General features: G+C 56.8%; 3 protein-coding genes across 5 annotated transcripts; 1 reads left to right on the top strand and 2 right to left on the bottom strand.

Moving 5' to 3' along the window:
* Window positions 1–57: 57 nt before the first annotated feature.
* MAF1 (MAF1 homolog, negative regulator of RNA polymerase III) lies at window positions 58–3207 on the bottom strand. The gene is made up of 8 exons (XM_032415721.1): window positions 2845–3207; window positions 1921–2046; window positions 1693–1821; window positions 1450–1615; window positions 1187–1308; window positions 985–1104; window positions 671–811; window positions 58–559 (listed from the first exon to the last, which is right to left on the bottom strand). Exons 2-8 carry the CDS (start codon window positions 2001–2003, stop codon window positions 538–540), a joined length of 783 nt encoding a protein of 260 aa, XP_032271612.1. The 5' UTR covers window positions 2004–2046; window positions 2845–3207; the 3' UTR covers window positions 58–537.
* Window positions 3208–3500: 293 nt separating this feature from the next.
* On the top strand, window positions 3501–9099 carry SHARPIN (SHANK associated RH domain interactor). 3 transcript variants are annotated; one of them, XM_032415973.1, is made up of 10 exons: window positions 3501–3924; window positions 4212–4386; window positions 6490–6499; window positions 7258–7385; window positions 7462–7603; window positions 7679–7769; window positions 7850–8003; window positions 8083–8201; window positions 8288–8416; window positions 8491–9099. In XM_032415973.1, the coding sequence occupies exons 1-10, from the start codon at window positions 3748–3750 to the stop codon at window positions 8572–8574; spliced, it is 1209 nt and encodes a 402-aa protein (XP_032271864.1). In that variant the 5' UTR covers window positions 3501–3747; the 3' UTR covers window positions 8575–9099. The 3 variants fall into 3 exon arrangements, with proteins under 3 accessions (XP_032271864.1, XP_032271863.1, XP_032271861.1); XM_032415972.1 differs by lacking the exons at window positions 6490–6499; window positions 7258–7385 and having other exon boundaries at window positions 8474–9098; XM_032415970.1 differs by lacking the exons at window positions 6490–6499; window positions 7258–7385 and having other exon boundaries at window positions 8491–9094.
* Window positions 9100–9558: 459 nt separating this feature from the next.
* LOC116639525 (cytochrome c1, heme protein, mitochondrial) lies at window positions 9559–12000 on the bottom strand. Its single transcript, XM_032415974.1, has 7 exons — window positions 11860–12000; window positions 11051–11247; window positions 10840–10966; window positions 10595–10752; window positions 10350–10510; window positions 9946–10046; window positions 9559–9860 (listed from the first exon to the last, which is right to left on the bottom strand). The coding sequence occupies exons 1-7, from the start codon at window positions 11986–11988 to the stop codon at window positions 9756–9758; spliced, it is 978 nt and encodes a 325-aa protein (XP_032271865.1). The 5' UTR covers window positions 11989–12000; the 3' UTR covers window positions 9559–9755.
* Window positions 12001–19645: the final 7645 nt, after the last annotated feature.

Below are 19645 nucleotides of genomic sequence, written 5' to 3'. Positions count from 1 at the left end.
CCCCGCCTTCGACGCAGACCCCACCCCCAACACAGCACAGAGCCTAGGTCCCCACTAAGTCACAGAAATTTTTATTGGAAACAAACAGCTGCAGCAAAGTGACACTCAGTGCACGCTGCCCAACGGGCGAGGTGGCGGGGGGGGGGAGAGGGGGTACAGGTGGGCGCCAGGGGCTGGCCAAGCCCAGGGTGGTGACCGCAGGGGCCTGCTGACTGGATCTCAGACCCTTTGGGCTGGAGTGTGCAGGCCCACGCCTGATCCGGCACAAAATACAAAAATAAACTCTGTAGTCCAGCTGTCCCTGCCTTTGTCGGTTCACTGGGACAGGCAGTGGCCTTCCCACCAGGCCCTGTGCTGTCCAGGCCAACCACAACACGGGCAGCCGGAGCCTGTGGGGGTGAGTAGACATCTGCAGGAGGGAGCCAAAGGGCTAGGTGGGCGTGGCCTTGGGCCAGGGGCTGACCCTGGGGCCCCTCGAGTGGGCAGTTCCAGGCACTGGCTGAAGCTGAATGAAGCTGGGGCCTCTGCTCCTCATCCTCACATACAGATCACCGGGACCCTGGGTAGAAGGTGGCACACAGTAAGCTTAGAGGAGCCAACACCCAGGAGATCAGGCAGAGGGGTGCCCACTCTGTCCCACCCACCCCTGGCTCCGGCGACCGTCACACACCTGTCCTCCTCTATGGCGCTCGTCTCTTCGGGTCCGCCCTCGCTGCCTCCACCTCCGCTCTCTTCTTCCTCCTCCTCCTCCTCCTCTCCCAGCTCCATGTCCAGCTCGTTGCCTGCCTCCGAGGGGGTATAGGTGGATCCACTGGGGGAGGTGTGGGAACTGGTCTTAGGACTGCCTATCCCTGGCCAGTTGCTGACCCCAGGGAGAATGTCCAGGGAGGACAAAGTTGGGTGGCGGGGGGGGGGGGGAACAGCTGGGGAAATGGTGTGTGGGTCAAATAGGAGCTAAAGGAAAGGAGGCGGACAGGTGCCAACCTGATGGAGCGGCAGCTGAAGAAGACAATCCGCTTAAGCCGCTTGTTGTAGAAGAAGTAGTTGAAGGACCAGAGGCTGCCATCCTCCCCAAAGGGATCTGAGTCCAAGTCTGGGTTGTAACTGGGGAGTGTGGGGCAAGAGGTGGTATGAAGGCCCACGTGCCACACACGCCCAGGGCCCACCTGCAGGGATGCCAGCCCACCTGTAGATGTCACATTCGGCCAGGCAGATCTCCTCATCTACTGCATTCCATAGCTGTGGCTTCAGGGCCTTGAAGTCTTCCCGTACTGCCGAGAACAGACTGCAGTTGACTGCGTTCACCACCTAGGATGGTCACAGTTGGGACTGACTCAGGATGCAGGACAGAGGGCATGAACCGGGCTGAGCCCAGGGGCCACCGCAGGTGGGAAGGACAGTAAGCATAGCTGGGGGGCTGTGGGCCCCTCCCCCCAGCCTGACCCTCACCCAGCTGAGGCTGGGTTCCCTGCTGAACTCATGGCTTCGGGCTGTGCTGAAGTCATAGTCAGGCCGGAAGGACTCATTGAGCGTGGCGATCAGGTAGAAGAGGGTCTTGCGGCTGCACTTGTCGCTCAGCGGGCCCTCATCCTCACCACCTTGGCTCTTGCTCAGTCTGCACGGAGAAGAGCATGAGCCCAGCACTGCCCTGCACCCCACAGCCCACGGTGGGCCAACTCTGCCGCGGCTCACCTGCTGGGGCTGAGGCCTGAGGTCTGGGGTGGAGACAGTGCCTCTAGCACGTGGGGCTGGCCCTCCTGGCAGAACTGCTTAAACATGTGCTTGTCATCTCCTGCCATCTTACACGAGTAGCTCTCGATCCTACAAGGTGCAAGGGGGACCATGGAGCATGCTACCCATCAGGTTCAACTCTGGGCCAGGACATCGTAACCTCTGAGTCCCGTGGAGCCCAGGCCTCACCTGCCGATGATGTGGGCATCTCCAGTCTCCACTGTCAGCTGTGAGTTGATGGCCTCGAAGCTCGAGTTCTCCAACAGCTTCATGTCCTTGAGGAAGGGGTCCTGTGCTTGGAGGGGCTAGTGCTGCCTGAGGAGGGGAGGCCAGTCCCTGAGTATCTGGCCGCCGAAGCTCAGCCTTTGGCCTCCCTACCCAGTAAGTGGAGCCATTAGAAACAAGCTGGGTCCCTCCTGCAGCTTACTCCTAAACCCTCAGCACTGCCAGGAGAGAGAAATTAGATCCTCTTACCTGAGAGTGGCAAGCCCAGGCTGCAGCTCAGCCAACCCCCTTCTCCCAGCCCCGATACCTGGGGGTGTACCAGGGATCCTGCTCATGCTAGGGCTCGCTGGTTTATCTGCCTGGACACCGTCCATCTGGACAGAAGAGCCTCACCCACCATGGTGGGGGGGGGTCACTGAGAGCCCGCGAACGCACGGGACTCCTGCAGCACCCCCTCGGGCTAAGCTCCTCAGCTAGAGTAAGAACCTGCCCCGGGTTAGGATCCAGCACACCTGGGGCTGGGGCCCTGCGGTCACCTGGACGCAGCACTCTTCCCTGTTCTACAGGGTCTCTAGGAAAGTAGAGAGAAAACCCATAGGCTTCTCCGTTCTTCTCCACAAGTGCGCCTAATTCTTCGGACACCAAGGAACAGAGGCAGGTACCACGACCCCCGAAGGGCCCATCGGCGGGCCGCTAGGGCGCTCCAGCGTCAGCCTGGCCGCACCCGCCTCTCCGCCCGGGCTAAGGAAAACCCCAGCTAGCCGCGGAAAACTACAAATCCCAAGAGGCCGTGCGTCCCGGGACGCGCACGCGCGCCAGCGCGGAGGCCGCTGGGGGCTGGAGTTCTGGAGGCCCCGACTCGGTGCCCGGGACAGGGCGGACACCTACCTGCTTGCGCGGCGCTCGGTGTGGCCAGGCCGGGCCGGGTCAGGCCGGTTGACGTCGGCGCGGGTAAGAAGGCGGTGAGGGCTCCGGGCAGCGCGAGCTCCTCAGGACCGGAGGGCGGCGCCGCGGCCTCCTTTCGGGCCGCACTGTATCCGGGGGAAGAGGCTCCGCGGCGACGTCCCGTTACTCCCGGCCCTGCCGGCCCTGCCGGGCTGCCACCGCGACATAGCCTCGCCCCTGCACGGCGACCGACTACCGCGACCGACCTGCCCGCCGACCGCCACACAAGGCCCGAACGAGTAAAGGAGCGAGCGAGCGACCTCTGCCTCTCCGAGCCGGACAACAACAAACGTCCGCAAGGCCCGGCCCCCCGCCCCTGAATGGCCCGCTTCAGCCGCCGGGATCGGGAGCTCGGATAGCCATAGGAAGCGTCTCCCGCCATTCACTCCTAGCTTCCACTTCTACTGGCTGCGATGCCTGTCCGTCACTCTTCCAGTGCGCGCGCGAACCCTCCTCCTTCCCTGGCGCTCATTGGTTGAGGCCCCTTGTTCGTCCCGCCCCTGGTGTCAGCCCGCTTTCCCGGGAGTGGCTGGCTGGCCCACGCGAGGTGGGCGGGCCGGGCAGCCCAGCGGGCGGCGGGGGGCGGGCCGGAAGGAGCCTGGGAACCGCGTCCAGCTCCGGCCCCGCGCGGCCGGGTGACACGGGCCGCTGGGCTGCAGCCCCCGCCCGCAGAGCCTCTAGGCCGTGTCCATCCTGGGCAGAGCAGGAGGGTTAGACCCGGGCTCCGACGCTCTGGCCACGGCCGGAACCCCAGGCTCGCGGCCCCAGTTTCCGGTCGGCCGAGGCGCTCAGAGGCCCGAGCCCACGGAAGCGGGCTTGGGGGTCCAGGCCGGGGCCGGACCGGAGATGGCGCCGCCCTCGGACCCGGACTCGGCCGGGGTGCTCCTGGCTGTGCACGCCGCGGTGAGGCCCCTGGGCGCGGGGCCGGACGCCGAGGCACAGCTGCGGAAGCTGCAGCTGAGCGCGGACCCCGAGCGGCCCGGGCGTTTCCGGCTGGAGCTGCTGGGCGCGGGGCCCGGGGCGGTGAGTGGGGGCGGCGGGGGCGCGGGACCGGGGTCAGTGTCCTCCGCGGGCCGGCTGTGTGCCCTTGAGCAGTTCATTTGCCCTTGCTTCCGTTTCCTCGTCTGTAGAATGGGGGAAATGCTATACTACCTGCCTTTAGAGGCGTCCCGTGAGGGTTTCGCAAGGTGACTTGGGGGAAGGGCGTAGGACAAGCGTGAGTGGTCTATAAATGTGACCTCGTGTTCCTTGGGTCATCATGCAGTGTGTGCTGGCGGGAGACACTGAGCCTGGACTCTCCCCTCCCTCAGGTCAGTTTGGAATGGCCCTTGGAGTCAGTTTCCTACACGGTCCGAGGCCCCAGCCAGCATGAGCTGCAGCCTCCACCGGGAGGGCCTGGGACCCTCAGCCTGCACTTCCTCAACCCCCAGGAAGCTCAGCGGTGGGCCGCGCTAGTCCGAGGTGCCACCATGGAGGGACAGAATGGTTAGTGCTCTGGCGCGAAGATTCATTTTGGCTGGGCAGGGACCGTGAGTGCTGGGAGAGAACAGGAGTAGCCCCAGCGCCCCCAGGCCTGGATGGGGGAAGCAGTGGGGAGAGTGGGGCCCACTTTCCCCACTGGTGGGTTCTGGGAAGGCTCCCAGGAGGGAGAAAGTGGAGAAAAGGAATCCAAGCTGAAAAGTTGGAGCCAGGAGTACCAGGCAAATGTGGAGGGGCAGAGCAGGCAGGCCCTCAGGATCTGGGTAAGACAGACGGCATCAGGAGCAATGGGGATGTACTCAGTGGGAGAGTGACAGGCTCAGATTCGAGCTACTTAAGACTGGCTGAGACCTGCATCTGTGTGGGGTGGTGCAGATAGGGCTGGAGAGAAGGCTGTTTCCAGAGATGCTTAGGAGATGGAATTGGCTGGATTTCATGGCTATTTAAATGGAAGAGTTAGTGGTCGAGACAGAAAGCTGGAGGGAGAAGTACTGTAGAGCTCCCAGACAGGGCCTGCGTGGAAGGGCATGGAGGGGAGAGGGGCTAGCTAGGTGGATCTGGGCTGGGGGTGGGGCTCTGAAGAGGTCAACCCAGGTCACTAGGAGAGAGAAGCGAGAGAATCCGGCAGGCAGACAAAGCAGCAAGCAAAGGAGAAGGCCCAGCATCGGAAGAGCTGCCGGAGGGCTAAGAAGAAAACGATACAACGTGACCTAAGAGAGGCCCAGACAGCGGCACTTACACAAGGAGGAAAGCTGTTCATTCATCTGTTCACCAGCTGCGTATTCACGTGCTCTGTACTAAGCACTTTAGGACGTGGGGATTTAGCATGAATCAAACTTCAACTCCCTGCCCTCTTGGAGCTTACATTTCTAGAGGGAAGGCAGACATATAAAATAGGTAAACATGCACTTGCAGTGAGCACAGCATTGTGTATAGACTCGGGGAATCACTGTGTCGTACACTTAGAACTAATGGAACCTCGTGTATCAGTCCAAAAATACTTATTAGGTGTGGTTTTTTATTTTTTTAAAGATTTTATTTATTTATTTGACAGAGAGAGACAGCGAGAGAGGGAACACAAGCAGGGGGAGTGGGAGAGGGAGAAGCAGGCTTCCCCGCTGAGCAGGGAGCCCGATATAGGGGTCGATCCCAGGACCCCGGGATCATGACCTGAGCCGAAGGCAGACACAACGACTGAGCTACCCAGGCGCCCCTATTTTTTTAATTATTATTATTATTTTTTAAAGATTTTATTTATTTGAGAGAGAGAGTGTGCACAAGTGTTGGTGAGGGGCAGGGGGAGAGGGAGATGCAGACTCCCCGCTGAGCAGGGAGCCCAATGCGGGGCTCCATCCCAGGACCCTGGGATCATGACCTGAGCCGAAGACAGACGCTTAACCGACTGAGCCACCCAGGCGTCCCTTATTTATTTATTTAAGTAATCCCTACACCCAGCATGGGGCTTGAACTCAAAACCCCAAGATCAAGTCACATGCCCCACCAACTGAGGCAGCCAGGTGTCCCTCAATTAAAAAATACTTGGGGCGCCTGGGTGGCTCAGATGGTTAAGCGTCTGCCTTCGGCTCAGGTCATGATCCCAGGGTCCTGGGATCGAGTCCCATATTGGGCTCCTGGCTCAGCGGGGAGCCTGCTTCTCCCTCTCCCTCTGCCTCTCCCCCTGCTCATGCTCTCTCTCTGTATCTCTGTGTCTCAAATGAATAAATAAAATATTTTTTAAAAAATACTTAAGTTGGGGGGTGCCTGGGTGGCTCAGGTTTTGGTTAAGCGACCAACTCTTGATTTCGGCTCAGGTCATGATCTCAGGGTTGTGAGATCGAGCCCCACCTCAGTTTTGCGTTCAGCGTGGAGTCAGCTTGAGATTCTTTCTTCCTCTCCCTCTGCCCCTCCCCCCCGAAAAATATACATATACATACCTGCATATTTAAGTTGGAAAAAAAAATAAGTAAAATTCCGTCAGATGGTGGAGGAGATGGGAGTGCTGGAAGGGAGGGGTTTGCAGTTTTAAATAGGGTGGCAGGGAAGGCTTCATTAAGGTGACAGGAGTGAAATTTGAAGATCCTAGTGTGATCTTCACACCCATGTGGCCAGGAAGCAGCAGGTACAAAAGCCCCCAGGCGAGAGTATGCGTGTGATCTCTGGGACTCAGCCAAGCTGGGCCAGGCCTGGTCCTGGGTGCTCAGGAGCCCTGCTTATGTCAGTGGGCAGATGGCTCAGAATACTGAGGGCCTGAGGCCGTCATCGGAGCGCATCAGCGGTGGGTGGGCTGGGCCTCAGGTGGGAGGTCAGAAGGGGACAGCGGCACAGCCAGCTCTGCAAGGGCGCCCTGAGCAGGCAGTGGCCCAAGGGGGTTTGTTTGGAATGGGAGCCACCAAGGTGTCCTGTGCTGATGGTAGGGCCAGGAGAGAGGATGGATGTCCCTGAGGCACCCAGAAGAGACTGTCCTGACTGCAGGGCTCCTGGTGAGCAGGAAAGGGCAGGCTCCTCCTGAGGATCTGCTTTGGTTCTGCTGCGAGGCCAAGGGAGCATCCCTGGCGGGCTGACAGGGCCTCTTTGGCGGAAGGGCCTAGGTAGGGCTAGACAGAAGAGTCCAGAAGCATGCCCGAACCCAAGGAAAAGCCAAATGCAGCTTCAGCTCCGAGGAGTTGGCAGGGACCTTTCAGGAGTTGGCAGGGGCCAAGGTTGAGGGGGATGGTCTGGCTAAATGTGTGGGCAAGGGCCGTGGCATGGGCTGAGGTGAGCCAGGAGGTGGCAACGGTCCTAGAAACCTGAGGTCAGAGAGCAGAGGCCTGGGTGAGTACTCGGCTTGAGGGCTGGATCTCAGGAGACCCCAGCCCACCCATCTTCCCTCCTAGGCAGCCTGCCCCAAGCCCTGGGCCCAGAAATGTGCCCCGTTTCCCCGCCCAGTCCCCCTGAAGTGCCCACACTCCAGGCCCCACAACCCAAGGTGGATCTTTGCTGGAGCCCTGGAGACTCTATGGAGAGAGGTAAAGGCAGGTGACAGAGGGGGGTGGAAGCAGCAGTCTGTGTTCAGCTCTGATGGCTTTTTCCCTCCCCCTGCAGAAAAGCTGGTGGGGTGCCTGGCCCGGGCCATCGAGGATGGGGATGAAAAGGGGGCAGCCCAAGCAGCAGCCATCCTGGCTCAGCATCACGTGGCCCTCAGTGTCCAGCTCCAGGAGGCCTGCTTCCCTCCTGGCCCCATCAGGTGAGGCCTTGTTCACTCTGACATCCCAACCCTTCCAGGACCCCCACCTTCCCCCTGACCTATGTTCTGGCCCAGGCTACAGGTCACAGTTGAAGATGCTGCGTCCTCTGCCCACGTCTCGCTGCAAGTCCACCCCCACTGCACCATTGCGACCCTCCAGGAGCAGGTAAGCATGGGGTCTGGGGAGCCCTGCTGGGGGCAGGGGCCCTTCAGTGACACTGCCTGGCCTTGATGCTTTGGCCCCAGGTGTTCTCGGAGTTTGGCTTCCCCCCAGCTGTGCAGCGCTGGGTCATCGGGCGGTGCCTGTGTGTGCCCGAGTGCAGCCTTGCTTCCTATGGGGTCCGGCGAGACGGGGATCCTGCTTTCCTCTACCTGCTCTCAGCCCCTCGAGAAGCCCCAGGTGAGTCCTTGACGTGGATGGGATGAGGAAGGCCAGGTGCAGCCTGCCACACCCCTCAGCTCCACCTCGTCTACTGCAGGACGCAGCCCTCAGGGCCCCCAGAAGACAGATGGGGAGCTAAGCCGCCTGTTTCCTCAGTCACTGGGGCTGCCCAGAGCTCCTCAGCCAGCCAGCTCCAGCCTCCCCAGCCCCCCTCAGGTGGGTCAGGGGCTGGGCAGGGTGGGCCTGGGCCTCTCTGGGCCCTGGAAGGAAAGAGAAGCACCGCTCTCTCCCCTCCTCCGCAGCCCGGCTGGTCCTGCCCTTCTTGCACATTCATCAACGCCCCCCACCGGCCTGGCTGTGAGGTGTGCAGCACCCAGAAGCCCTGTACGTGGGAGCCCCTTCCTGCAGCCTCCACCCGGCAGCCGCCAAAGGTACCAGAGGTGGGAAGGGGCAGGGGGCAGAGGGGCTCAACAAGCCCAGTGACCTAGCTTTCCCTCCTGCCCAGGTCACAGAGAGAGAGGATGGCCCAATCCCTCCAGGCCCAAGGTCCCTGGACCCCCTCCTGAAACTCTCAGGGGACCTCTGCTGACTGCTCACTAGGGATCACGCCGGGGCTGTGGGGGGGCCACAATCTGGAGTCATTAAAGACACTTCTGAGCCAGCCGAGTGCCCCATCTCTGCGCGTTTCTGCAGACTGAGCTGCTGGGAGGATGGAGGGCGGGGCACAGCCCCACTGGGATGAAACTTGGCAGAGGTGGGGCCTGGTCCTCATCAGCTGGTGGGGCAACCCAGCCAGGTGGCTACTCAAGAGTACTTGGGACTCCAAACCCTAGGGATCCTAGAAGCATGGGGCTGAGCTCACTTCCCAGACCCCAAGAGTATGAAGAGCCCACATCCCAGTCCCGCCGCTGACCTTGCCTCTTGTCCACCCAGAAACCTCCAAGCACGTGCTCTGCTTTCTCCCACCTGGCTCCCACCCTTCCCAGACTCTGGCTACCACTCGTGGGCTGTTCCAGCCAGGATGCTCCTTACATTCCCCTCCTGGGGACAAGAAAAGCTCCGAAGCTAGGAGCAGTAAGGCAGGGCTGTGTGCTGCTGGGGCCACCCCAGCTGCCCAGCCAGGAGACCAAGAGCACACTCGGGGTGGCTTCTGCCTACTCTGCTTTCTCAGCACGGCTGGAGGCTGTCTCCCTTCCCAGCAGCTCCTCCCTGAGGCCAGGCCTCTCCCCTGTTGAAATGCTGCCAAGTGCTCCTTGTTGCCCTGAGGATGAAAGCCAAGTGGTTCACACACTGACAAATGACTGGTTATTCCACCAGGCCCCTGGGCCATGTCTGGCCAAGCCAGGCCCTTTTCACCTCTGTGATCGGGTACTCCCCACCTCGATGAGTGCCGCAACCTTCTCTAACAGCTGTTCCCTGTTCCACATGCAGTACTGACTGCAGTCATCCAGTCACCAGTGTGTACATGGCAATGCTGGCCACACTCCATGGAACATCTCTGGGAGCTTGAGAGCAAGGGTCTTAGTCCCTGAGTCCCCTGCAAACTTGTGCTCCCATCACAACAGCTCAAACGTGTGTTGAGAAACTTAATTTATTTCCATGATGGAGGCTGAAGGATCTGGAGCTAGAACCTGATCTCCTGGCCCCTCCCCTCTTTAACCAAAGAAAGTGGGGCTTGGCCAAGAGGGCCAGCTGAGGCCTGAACAGGTCCAGGGTGGCTCCTTGGCTTGAGGCTCCCCATTCACACAAGACAGCAGACATTGGGCAGGGTCACTTGGGTGGCCGATACGCCAGCTTCCGGCTCTTCAGGACTGACCACTTATGCCGCTTCATGGCGTAGATCAGGGGAATTAGCAAGCCCATCATCATCAACATCTGGGGATGAGGCAGGCTCAGAGGAAGGAAGCAGAAAGGAGCCCTGCCCGGTTCCCAGCCCCTCTCCCAGGCCCAACCCTTTCACCTTGAGCCCCATGCGTTTGCGATGGTCGTGCTCTGGCTCGGATGCCCAGCGCAGGAAGGTACACACGTCCTTAGCCACCTGGGACATGGTGGCTGGGGTGCCTGAGTCAAGGAAGAGTGGTAAGGGCTGCCCCTGGAGGTCCCTACCCAACCTGGGGTAGCCCTGGAGCACCCCCCCACATACAGCCAGGATGGGCTCCTCACCAAGGCTTCACAAGGAATGGGACCCCCTTCCCCCCCAGCACATAGGGGTCTGGGCTAGACGGGACTGTGGAGGCTGCCCATAAGCTGGCTCAGACACACAGTGCGTGAGCCAAGGAGAGTGCAGGGCCCAAGACAGGAGAAGCATCCCTGGCAGTGGGAAGAGGACCCAGCATGCTGATCCCCAGGCGGGGGGCTTCTCACCATCATCAAACTCCAAGACCTCATCATAGATGGGAGGAGCCATGGCAATGGCCTGGCCAGGAAAGTAGGGGTTGAAGTAGAGGCCCTCTCGCAGTGACACCCCGGTGGGCGGCTCGCAGTAGCCCGTTAGCAGGGAGAAGACGTAGTCCTCACCACCGTGCCTGGGACCAGATCCTGCCTCCTGAGCCCTGGCACAGGACGGACCTTCCTCCCCCTCCCCGACCCCCTGCAGGCAGCCCCTGTACCTAGCTCTGGTGATGTAGCTGAGGTCAGGGGGCAGTGCTCCACTGTTGGCTGCTCGAGCGGCCTCAGGGTTGGGGTATGGCTTCGGGAAGTAGTCAGACAGCTTCCCTGGCCGCATGAACATCTCCCCATCCTCGTTGGGGCCGTCCTGAACCTCCACCTGCCACGAAGAGCCCCATCACAACCCTGCCGTCCACCACGGCGGGAGCCCCAATCCCTGGGTCCTCGTCAGCCCCAGGCCGCGCACCTCCTCCGCAAGCGCCTTAGCTTCGTCCTCCGTGTAGCAGACGCCCACCAGGTGGCGGTAGGCCACGTAGTCCATGCTGTGGCAGGAGGAGCACACCTGCTTGTACACCTGGAAACCCCTCCGGATACTGAAGGGACGGCACGGGTTAGGGGCGGCAGGGACTCCACCCCACCCGGTCCGCCCGCAAACCCCCGGCCGGCCGGCAGCACACCTGGTGTGGTCCAGGGAAGAGAGGAGGCCACGGTGCGACCACGGATAGCTTGGGGGGTGCAGCTCCAGGTCACTGGCACTCACGGCAGAATGCAGAGCCGCAGCGAGCCCTGCACCCCCTGCCGCCAGCATGCCCAAGGCGGACAGCATCACTTTCCGGCCCCGGGACAGACCGGCCTTCGACGACAAGGACACTGCCTGCAAGAGCCCCGCTCAGCGCCTGCCAGAACACCACCCGGCCCTACCTGGGGATCTGCCTCTCCGCGCCCACCTCGCCCACTCACCCACCCAGCGCCGGCCCACTCCTGCGGAGCCCCACGCCCGCCCCACGCCGCCCGCCCCTGACTCCTCGACCGCGGTCCGGCCCTGAGGAGGGGGTGTAAGGCTGGCGTCTGAATCCGGAGCTGGGGATGAGGCCGGTGCAAGCAAGGGTGCTGGGGCAGGCCAAGGTCACCAGCAGCTGTCCGAGGTCAGGCTGAGGTCACTTCGGGACGCAGGCCCAATCTGGAAGGCCGGAGCGGGAGCGGGCCCGGGCGCGCCCTCCGCGGAAAGCCCCCAGCCCCGAGCCCGCAGCGAGCCCGGCCCGCCGCCCCCCACGCTCCGCACAGGGCGCCTCCGCTGCTCGGAGGACTGGGAGCCTGGTCCTACTCCCGGGCGCCTCAGGTCGGCGGCGGCGGGGGTCCGGCCGGGGCGGGGGCGCCGGGTGGCCGAGGCCGCTCCCTCGCTGCCCGGCCCGCGCCCAGAGCCGCCCCGCCGTGACCTTCAGGGGCTGCGGGGCCACACGGCGGACAGGTCGCGGCCAGAGCTCACCTGAGGCGTCCGCAGCGGGAGCGGGCCGGGCCGCGTGCCGCACAGCAGACCCCGGGCCCGCGCGCCCGGCAAACGCGCGCCCCGCGAGCCCAGCACCGCCCCGCGAAGCGAAGCCGCCGCTGCCGCCATCTTGGCCTCTTCAGCGCGGCCGCTGCTCCCGTCGGCCCCTGCGGCGCCCCGGAGCCCAGACGTCGCGAGAGCCTGGGAGGGCGGGGCGGGCCGGGGCTGTCCGTCAGGGCGGGGCTCCGCCTCGCCGCGCTCCTCCGGGAGGGGGGCGTGGAAACCGGAAGTGGGGCGGGCCGGCGGCGGCTTCCCCGTCCCGGCGCGGGTCCCCCGGCCTCCGCGGTCGTGCGCTCCCCGGTCCGGAAGACATCGTGGAGGCCGTCGCGCGCTTTCGTGCAGCAGCATTTCCCGCGCGGGCGCGGTGGCCGTTGCAGAGAAGGGGCGGCTGGCGGCCGCGGCCCCCTCCGCCCCGGGCAGGGCCCCGGCTCCGGGCACGAGTGAGCTGGCCCGGAAGGCTGGGGGCCTCCGCGCTGCGGCCCCCGCGCACGGCTGGACGCTCTGCTCGCCCTCATCCGTCCGACGAGGATTTACGGGGCGCATGTCATTACCCGAAGCTGGCGGGCGCGGGAGTCGGGACCACGGCAGCCAGGGGTCCCTCTAAACCGCTGTCAGTCGGAGGAGTAAGGACCTCGGAAAGTTTGCAGCCCTTTCCCCCCATAAATCCAAGGGAAAAGCTAACAGAAATTGTCTTCAACTTTTTCAGAACCCTGGAAATTAACCAAAGGATTGCAGCATCCCAGCAGTGTTTGTTTAAGAAAAGCAGCCCAATCTCGGTAAGAACAGGGAGTTTGGAGGTGTTTCAGCTTTTCCTGGTTAAAGCTGCTGGCCAGCCCGGTGGTAATCCTGGAAGTTACAGCCCACATTCCTGGTACTGAAGGGAGCAGAACCCCTTCCGTGCAAATAATTGCCGTATTTGACTTGTCTGCGGGCCCTCCCCGGAAGGCCCTCCTGCAAACCTCGCTCCGCTCGCCTCGACCGGTAAGTAGCCTGTGCCCTGAGGCTGTTTGCTGAGGGCAGTTACGGGCAGGCTTGTGATTTCAAAGCTGCCCCAAGCGGTGGGTCACAGCTGCAGCTGCTAATCGAGTAACCAGAAAGCTTTTAAGGCGAATACAGCCTCCACACGGATGTTGAAAAGCCGTACGCATTCGTGGGATATAAAAGGTCACAAACATAAATAGGGTATGCACATGCTCATGAAAGACCTGAAAAAGCCTTAAGTGGTTACCTCCGGCTGACCTTGAGGCCCTGTGCACGGTGAAGGGAATGCGCAGGCAGAGTTGCTGACCGCCCGGCTGAGTGCTGAAAGGCCCGCCTCAACAGGCGCACAGAGCCGTTTGGAGACTGGGAAGCTCATTGATCGCAGGCATTTAAAGTCTCTGTCCAATCATTAGCGGACTGTTGAGCTGACCAAAGAGAGACTTCAGTGGCTACACAGGACAAATATTACAGACTAGACAGAACTAGTTCAGAAAAATCACTACAAAATACAACTACTACAAGCAGCAACAATACTTGGAATCTGATTTCCAGCATCACTACATTGTATTATTTAAAATGTCTAGTTTGGGACACCTGGGTGGCTCAGTCGGTCAAGCGTCTGCCTTCGGCTCAGGTCATGAGCCCCGGGTCCTGGGATTGAGTCCTGCATCGGGCTCCCTGCTCGGCGGGGAGCCTGCTTCTCCCTCTGCCTGCCGCTCCCCCTGCTTGTGCACTGACAAAATATTTAAAAAAAATTTTTTTTTAAGTCTAGTTTTTTTTTGTTTTTAAAGATTTTATTTGTCAGCGAGCACAAGCAGGGGGAGCAGCAGAGGCAGAGGGAGAAGCAGACTCCACACTGAGCAGGGAGCCTGACTTGGGACGCAATCCCAGGATCCTGGGATCATGACCTGAGCTGAAGGCAGACACTTAACCGACTCAGCCACCCAGGTGTCCCTAAAATGTCTAGTTTTCAACAACAACAACAAAATTGTAAGACACTGTAGAGAGCAAGACGGAGTCACTCACTCGAGCAGGAGCCTGTGTCAAGCGGGGACACCAGCAGGTAAACGTACCGCAGCCACGAGATCCTGCCACGTCCAGCATCCGCTCACACCCCAGCACTGATAACCAGCAGAAGCAGAGGACGTCTGCAGGGCCCCAGACCCGTTAGATCCCTTTAAAAGGGGAGGATTTTTGCAGCAAACTATCAGTCTCTTCGGACCTGACCCCTCTAGACAGACAGACCCCCTCAGTCTGACCACTTCAGAAAGGCAGTGGCTGCCCAAGGCTCTGCCCGGTTGATCTCCCAACAGGACCGAGATGCTTCCCTGCTTGAACATAAGGAGCGGTAAGTGCCGAGAGCTGACCCGGACCTGACTGAGACCTCATCTCAGCCGCCGCCCACAGACTGACTTCGTGTTTGGTTTGTGAACTCCCTACCCCCTTGTTATCTTGTTTGTTGTGTGCCGTATAAGAAGCCAAGTTAATCACATGGTGAAGTATCACTGAGTCTGGAATCCTAAACCTGCTTTATATTAACCTTGCTTTCTGATTGAATAAAGCGGACACTGGGGAAAGACACAGCTCGTGTGTGCGCCTTCACAGCGTGTTCAGGACACGTGCTCTACTGCATATTTGAATAGATAGAAGAAAGAATTAGTAAACTTGAAGTTAGGTCAATTGAGATTGTCCAGTCTGAGGAACAGGAAAAAAAAAAGACCTGTGGAACAACATTAAGCATACCAGCCTATGCATAATTTTCAGGAGCAGAAAAGAGACAGAAAAGGCACAGAAAGAATATTTGAAAAAATAATGCCTGAAAATTTCCTAGATTTGATGAAAAGCATGAATCTTCACATCCAGGAAACTCAATGAATGCCAAGTAGGATAAACTAAAAAAGATCCCCACTTAGACACTTCATAAATTGTTGAAAGCCAAAGAAGAAGACTCTTGAAAGCAGCAAGGGAGAAGTGACTTATCACATATAAGCGATTGAAATAAAAACACGTATGTCACATTAGAAACCATGGAGGTCAAAAGGCAGTGGGATGACCTTTTCCAAGTGCTGAAAGAGCAAACCTACCAAGAATTCTATATATGGCAAAATTGTCCCTCAAAAACAAAGGATAAATTAAGACAACCCCAGATAGATAAACTAGGAGAGCTTGTTACAAGAACCCTGCCCTCCAAAAACTACTCAATGGGGTCTTCAGGCTGAAATAAAAGGACCCGAGGCAGTAACTCAAATCCACATAAAGAAATAACACCAGTTTAAAAAAAAAAAAGGGACCAGTAAAGGTACATAGGTAAATATAAAAACAAATATAAATGCATTTTTGTTTATAATTTTTTCCTATCTGATTAAAAAAACCTGCATAAAAGTGATAAGTATAAATCTGTGTGGACAGGCACAGGAGGCATAAAGATGGAATTTGTGACAACAGCATAAAGAAGGTGCGGTTATATAAGAGCCACATCTTTTAATACTACTGAACTTACTGGTTTTTTAAACATATTTTATTTTTATGTTTTTAATTTAAATTCAATTAACATATAGCATATTATTAGTTCCAGAGGTAGAGTTCAGTGATTTATTTTAAAATATTTATTAGAGAGAGAGAGTGCGTGCGCAGGCACGAGTTGGGGGAGGGGCAGAGGCAGAGGGAATCCTAAGCAGGCTCTGCTCAGAGCGACATGGTGCTCTATCCCATGACCCTGAGATCATGACCTGAGCTGAAACCAAGAGTTGGATGCTTAACTGACTGAGCCACCCTAGTGCCCCTAAAGATTTTATTTTTAAGTAATCTCTACACCCAATATGGGGCTCAAACTCAAACTCTGAATCCAAGAGTCCATGCTCTACCAACTGAGTCAGCCAGGTGTCCCAGAATTAATTTACTGTTAACCTAAATCAGATTATCAATTAAGATGTTAATTGTAATCTCAAGGGCAACACTAAGAAAATTACTCAAAAGATATAGTCAAAGAAATAATAAGATGGTACACTGGAAAACAGCTATCTTAATCTTAAAAAATAAAAAAAATGTAAATGGATTAAAGTCTCCAATTAAAAGGCAGAAACTGGCATAATGGATTAAAAAAACCCAACTATATGGTGTCTATAAGAAACAAACTTTAGATTCAACGATACAAATAGGTAGGAAGTAAAAATGTGGAAAAAGATATACCATCCATACTAACAGTAATCAAAAGAGAGCTATACTAACATCAAACGGTATAGACCTTAAAATAAAAATTGGTACCAGAGTTAAAGAAGGACATTTTATAATGAAAAAAGGACCAATCCATCAAGAAGACATAACAATTATGAATGTATGTTTGCCTAACTGCCCCAAAATACATGAAGTAAAAGTTGACAGAATGGAAGGGAGAAATAGACAATTCAACAATAACAGCTGGAGACTTCAATACTTCCAGTAATGGACAGAACTAGACAGAAGCTCAGCAAAGAAAGAGAAGACTTGAACAATGCTTAAGCCAGCTAGACAACATCCACCCCGCAGAAAAGCACATATTCTGCTCAGTGCACATGGAACATTCTTCAGGATAGACCGTTATTTAGAAGATAAAACAAGTCTCAGTACATTTTAAAGTAGTAATATCATACAAAGTACGTTTTTTGACAACAGAATGAAATTAAAAATCAGTAACAGAAATAAATTTGGGAAATTCATACATACGTGAACAATTAAATAACATATTCCTAAATAGCCAGTTAGTCAAAGAAGAAATCACAGGGAAAATTAGAACGTAATTTGAGGTGAATGAAAACAAAAACGGAGCGTACCAAAACATACGGGATGCGTCAAGAGCAGTGCTAAGGTGGAAATTTAGAGCTTTATATTCAACTTCTAGGTATATACCCAAGAGAAAACGTACCTTCACACAAAAACTTGCTCATGAATGTTGATAGGTGCATCCTCCATAATAACCAAGAAAGAGGAAACAACCCAAATGCCCATCAACTGACAGATGGGTGAACACAATGTGGCATGTCCAGACAGTGGAACGTATTTGGCCACGTAAGGAAGTCGTGACACATACTGCAATGCGGATGAACTTTGGAAGCATCCTGCTGAGTGAAAGAAGCCAGACACAGAAGACCACGTGTGTCTGAGGCTATCCATGTTAAAGTCTGAATCTGGGGTTAGAAAGTAGATTACTGGTGTCGGGCTGGAAGGGCAGGAGGCGTAGGCACAGGCTGCTTTGGGGGCAATGAGAGTGTTCTGAAGAACATGCACAGGCCTTGAAGACCAAGGTAAGGAGTTTGGGTCTCTCCTGGGAGTGCTGGGCATCCCCTGAAGAGACAAGATTGACGCCGAGGCCAGGGTTGCATGAGTGTGCCAAGGGAAAAGGTGCATGCGGGTGGGAGGTGTTCAGGTTGGGATACTGTAACTTAGAGATGACCATCACACATCCAGGAGGTCAGAGGTGACACACCGGGGCCTCAGAAGAGGGGCCTGGGCAGGAGACAGGACCTGAGTGTGGGCATGAAGGCAGTTGGGGCTTGCAGGTGCAGTTTTTGGATAATGGTGTCCAGAGCAGCCCCCAAGCTGCTGACGTTGAAACTTCAGGTGGAGTGGGGTGACTAGGCAAATGGTTTGAGAAGAGTGCAGGAGATCTGGGACACCCAGGTGAGTTGCTAGAGGCATCCCAAGGCCAAGTAGGGTGTCTGCGGTGGGCCTGGTTGTGGGGAGGCTGCTGGGTGTTCTGAGGTGGGTGGAGGGTGGCCTGCCTGGCTGGGGGCTGCTACCCTCACCTTCCTGGGCTCACCCCACACCACAAGCCATAGGCAACTCTCCAGGGCCCTGTGGAAGCTGTCAGGTCTGCCCCCCAGAGCTTCCTCCTGGACCTCCGGAGGGTCTCCCTCTGCTTCTTTTTTCTTCCATTTAACAAATACAGATGAATATTCTACCATGTATCTGGCTCTGAGCTAGAAAAGTGGCAGGAAATTAGACAGTGTCCCTGCCCCCCATGGTGCTTCCGTTCTGGGGCGTGGGAAACAAGCAACAAATGAGTACGTCCTACTAAGTACTGATTATCAACACAACAGCCACATACTTCCAAATTCATCTAGCTGGCAACTGAGTCCTCTTGCGAGCTGGGTTCAGCGACAGTCTCTCTTGTATTAGCTGGAACTAGATCTGAGTGTCAGAAAATAACTGCTTTTATAAGGTACAAGTCTGTTTCCCTTTCCAGTAAACGAAGCCCAGCTGAGCAAACCAGGGCTGTGTGATGCCTTTGGATGGTCGGGGAGTCCCTGCTCCTCTCCCTCCGTTCTCAACACAGGCTGTACCTCGAGTCTTAGACACACTTCACGTTCCGACCATCACTTCCACATTCCCATGGGCAGGAGAAAGGATAGGGCTCAGAGGGCCGGTCTCTCTGGGTGAGGTCTTTGCTTGGTATTCACCCCGAAGCTTCTGTTCTTATCCTATTGGCCCCCCATAGTCACAAGGCCACACCTCCAGGCACAGGGATCAAAACTGGGCTCTATGACTAAGAAGGACAGATAATGGGGACACGTCGCAGACCTTGCCACACCATCAATATAAAGCATTTAGGACCTTATATTCTGTCCTTGTATATCTGACCTACATCTTTACAGCTTGACATTCCCTTGTTTTTTCTTTCTCTTTTAAGTAGGCTCCACGCCCAGTGTGGAGCCCAACGCAGGGCTTGAACTCACAACCCTGAGATCAAGACCTGAGCTGAGACCAAGAGTCAGACACTTAACTGACTGAGCCACCCAGGTGCCCTGAGCTTTCCTTGTTTTAAAACAATGTATGGGGGGCGCCTGGGTGGCTCAGTCGTTAAGCGTCTGCCTTCGGCTCAGGTCATGATCCCAGGGTCCTGGGATCGAGCCCCGCATCGGGCTCCCTGCTCGGCGGGAGGCCTGCTTCTCCCTCTCCCACTCCCCCTGCTTGTGTTCCCTCTCTCGCTGTGTCTCTCTCTGTCAAATAAATAAATAAAATCTTTAAAAAAAAAAAAAAAAAAAAAAACAATGTATGGTAGGGGCACCTGGGTGGCTCAGTCAGTTAAGCGCCTGCCTTCGTCTCAGGTCATGATCTCGGGGTCCTGGGCTCCCTGCTCGGCGGGGAGCCTGCTTCTCCCTCTCCTCCCTGCTCGTGCTTCTGTTGCTATCTCTGTCTCTCAAATAAATAAAAATAAAATCTTAAAAAAAAGTATAGTACACGTGACATTACTGAAAATCACAACAGAAATCCCACTTCCCTGACAAATCAACTTTGTCGTTCCCATGGTTTCAAATCTTTTGTATAGACAGGAAGAATTCTGCACAGGTAAGTTCAGAACACAATTGAGGTAATCTTTTTGCTTTTGCCCCCCTACCTGTATGTTCCACGATTTAATATATTTTCAAGATGTGTGTTTTAAGGGACTAACTGCAGTTAAAAATGGCTGATGGAGGCCAAAGCCTGGCTAAAAGGCCTAGAAGGGGTTTTGTACTGGATGCCAGCTCCCACACACACAGACAGCAGGGACTAAGACAGAGCGGAGACGTCTGTGCGTCTTAGAGGACAGCAAGGCCACGGAGAAGTGGGGCCTGACCTATGAGAGGTCAGACTCAACAGCAGCCAGCCTGGGAGGCACCCTGGGATGCTGAGGCTCCGAGTCTCTCTCCAGCCTCAGGAGCAGAACAGTTTGCTCAACAATAAAGGGATCCCAGCTGGATCTTGGGAACAAGCAGGCCAGTGACAGGCC

Source organism: Phoca vitulina, unplaced genomic scaffold, assembly GCF_004348235.1.
Source record: "Phoca vitulina isolate PV1807 unplaced genomic scaffold, GSC_HSeal_1.0 scaffold18, whole genome shotgun sequence".
In the NCBI taxonomy this organism is placed as follows: domain Eukaryota; kingdom Metazoa; phylum Chordata; class Mammalia; order Carnivora; family Phocidae; genus Phoca; species Phoca vitulina.
This window is presented reverse-complemented; position numbering and strand designations above follow the sequence as displayed.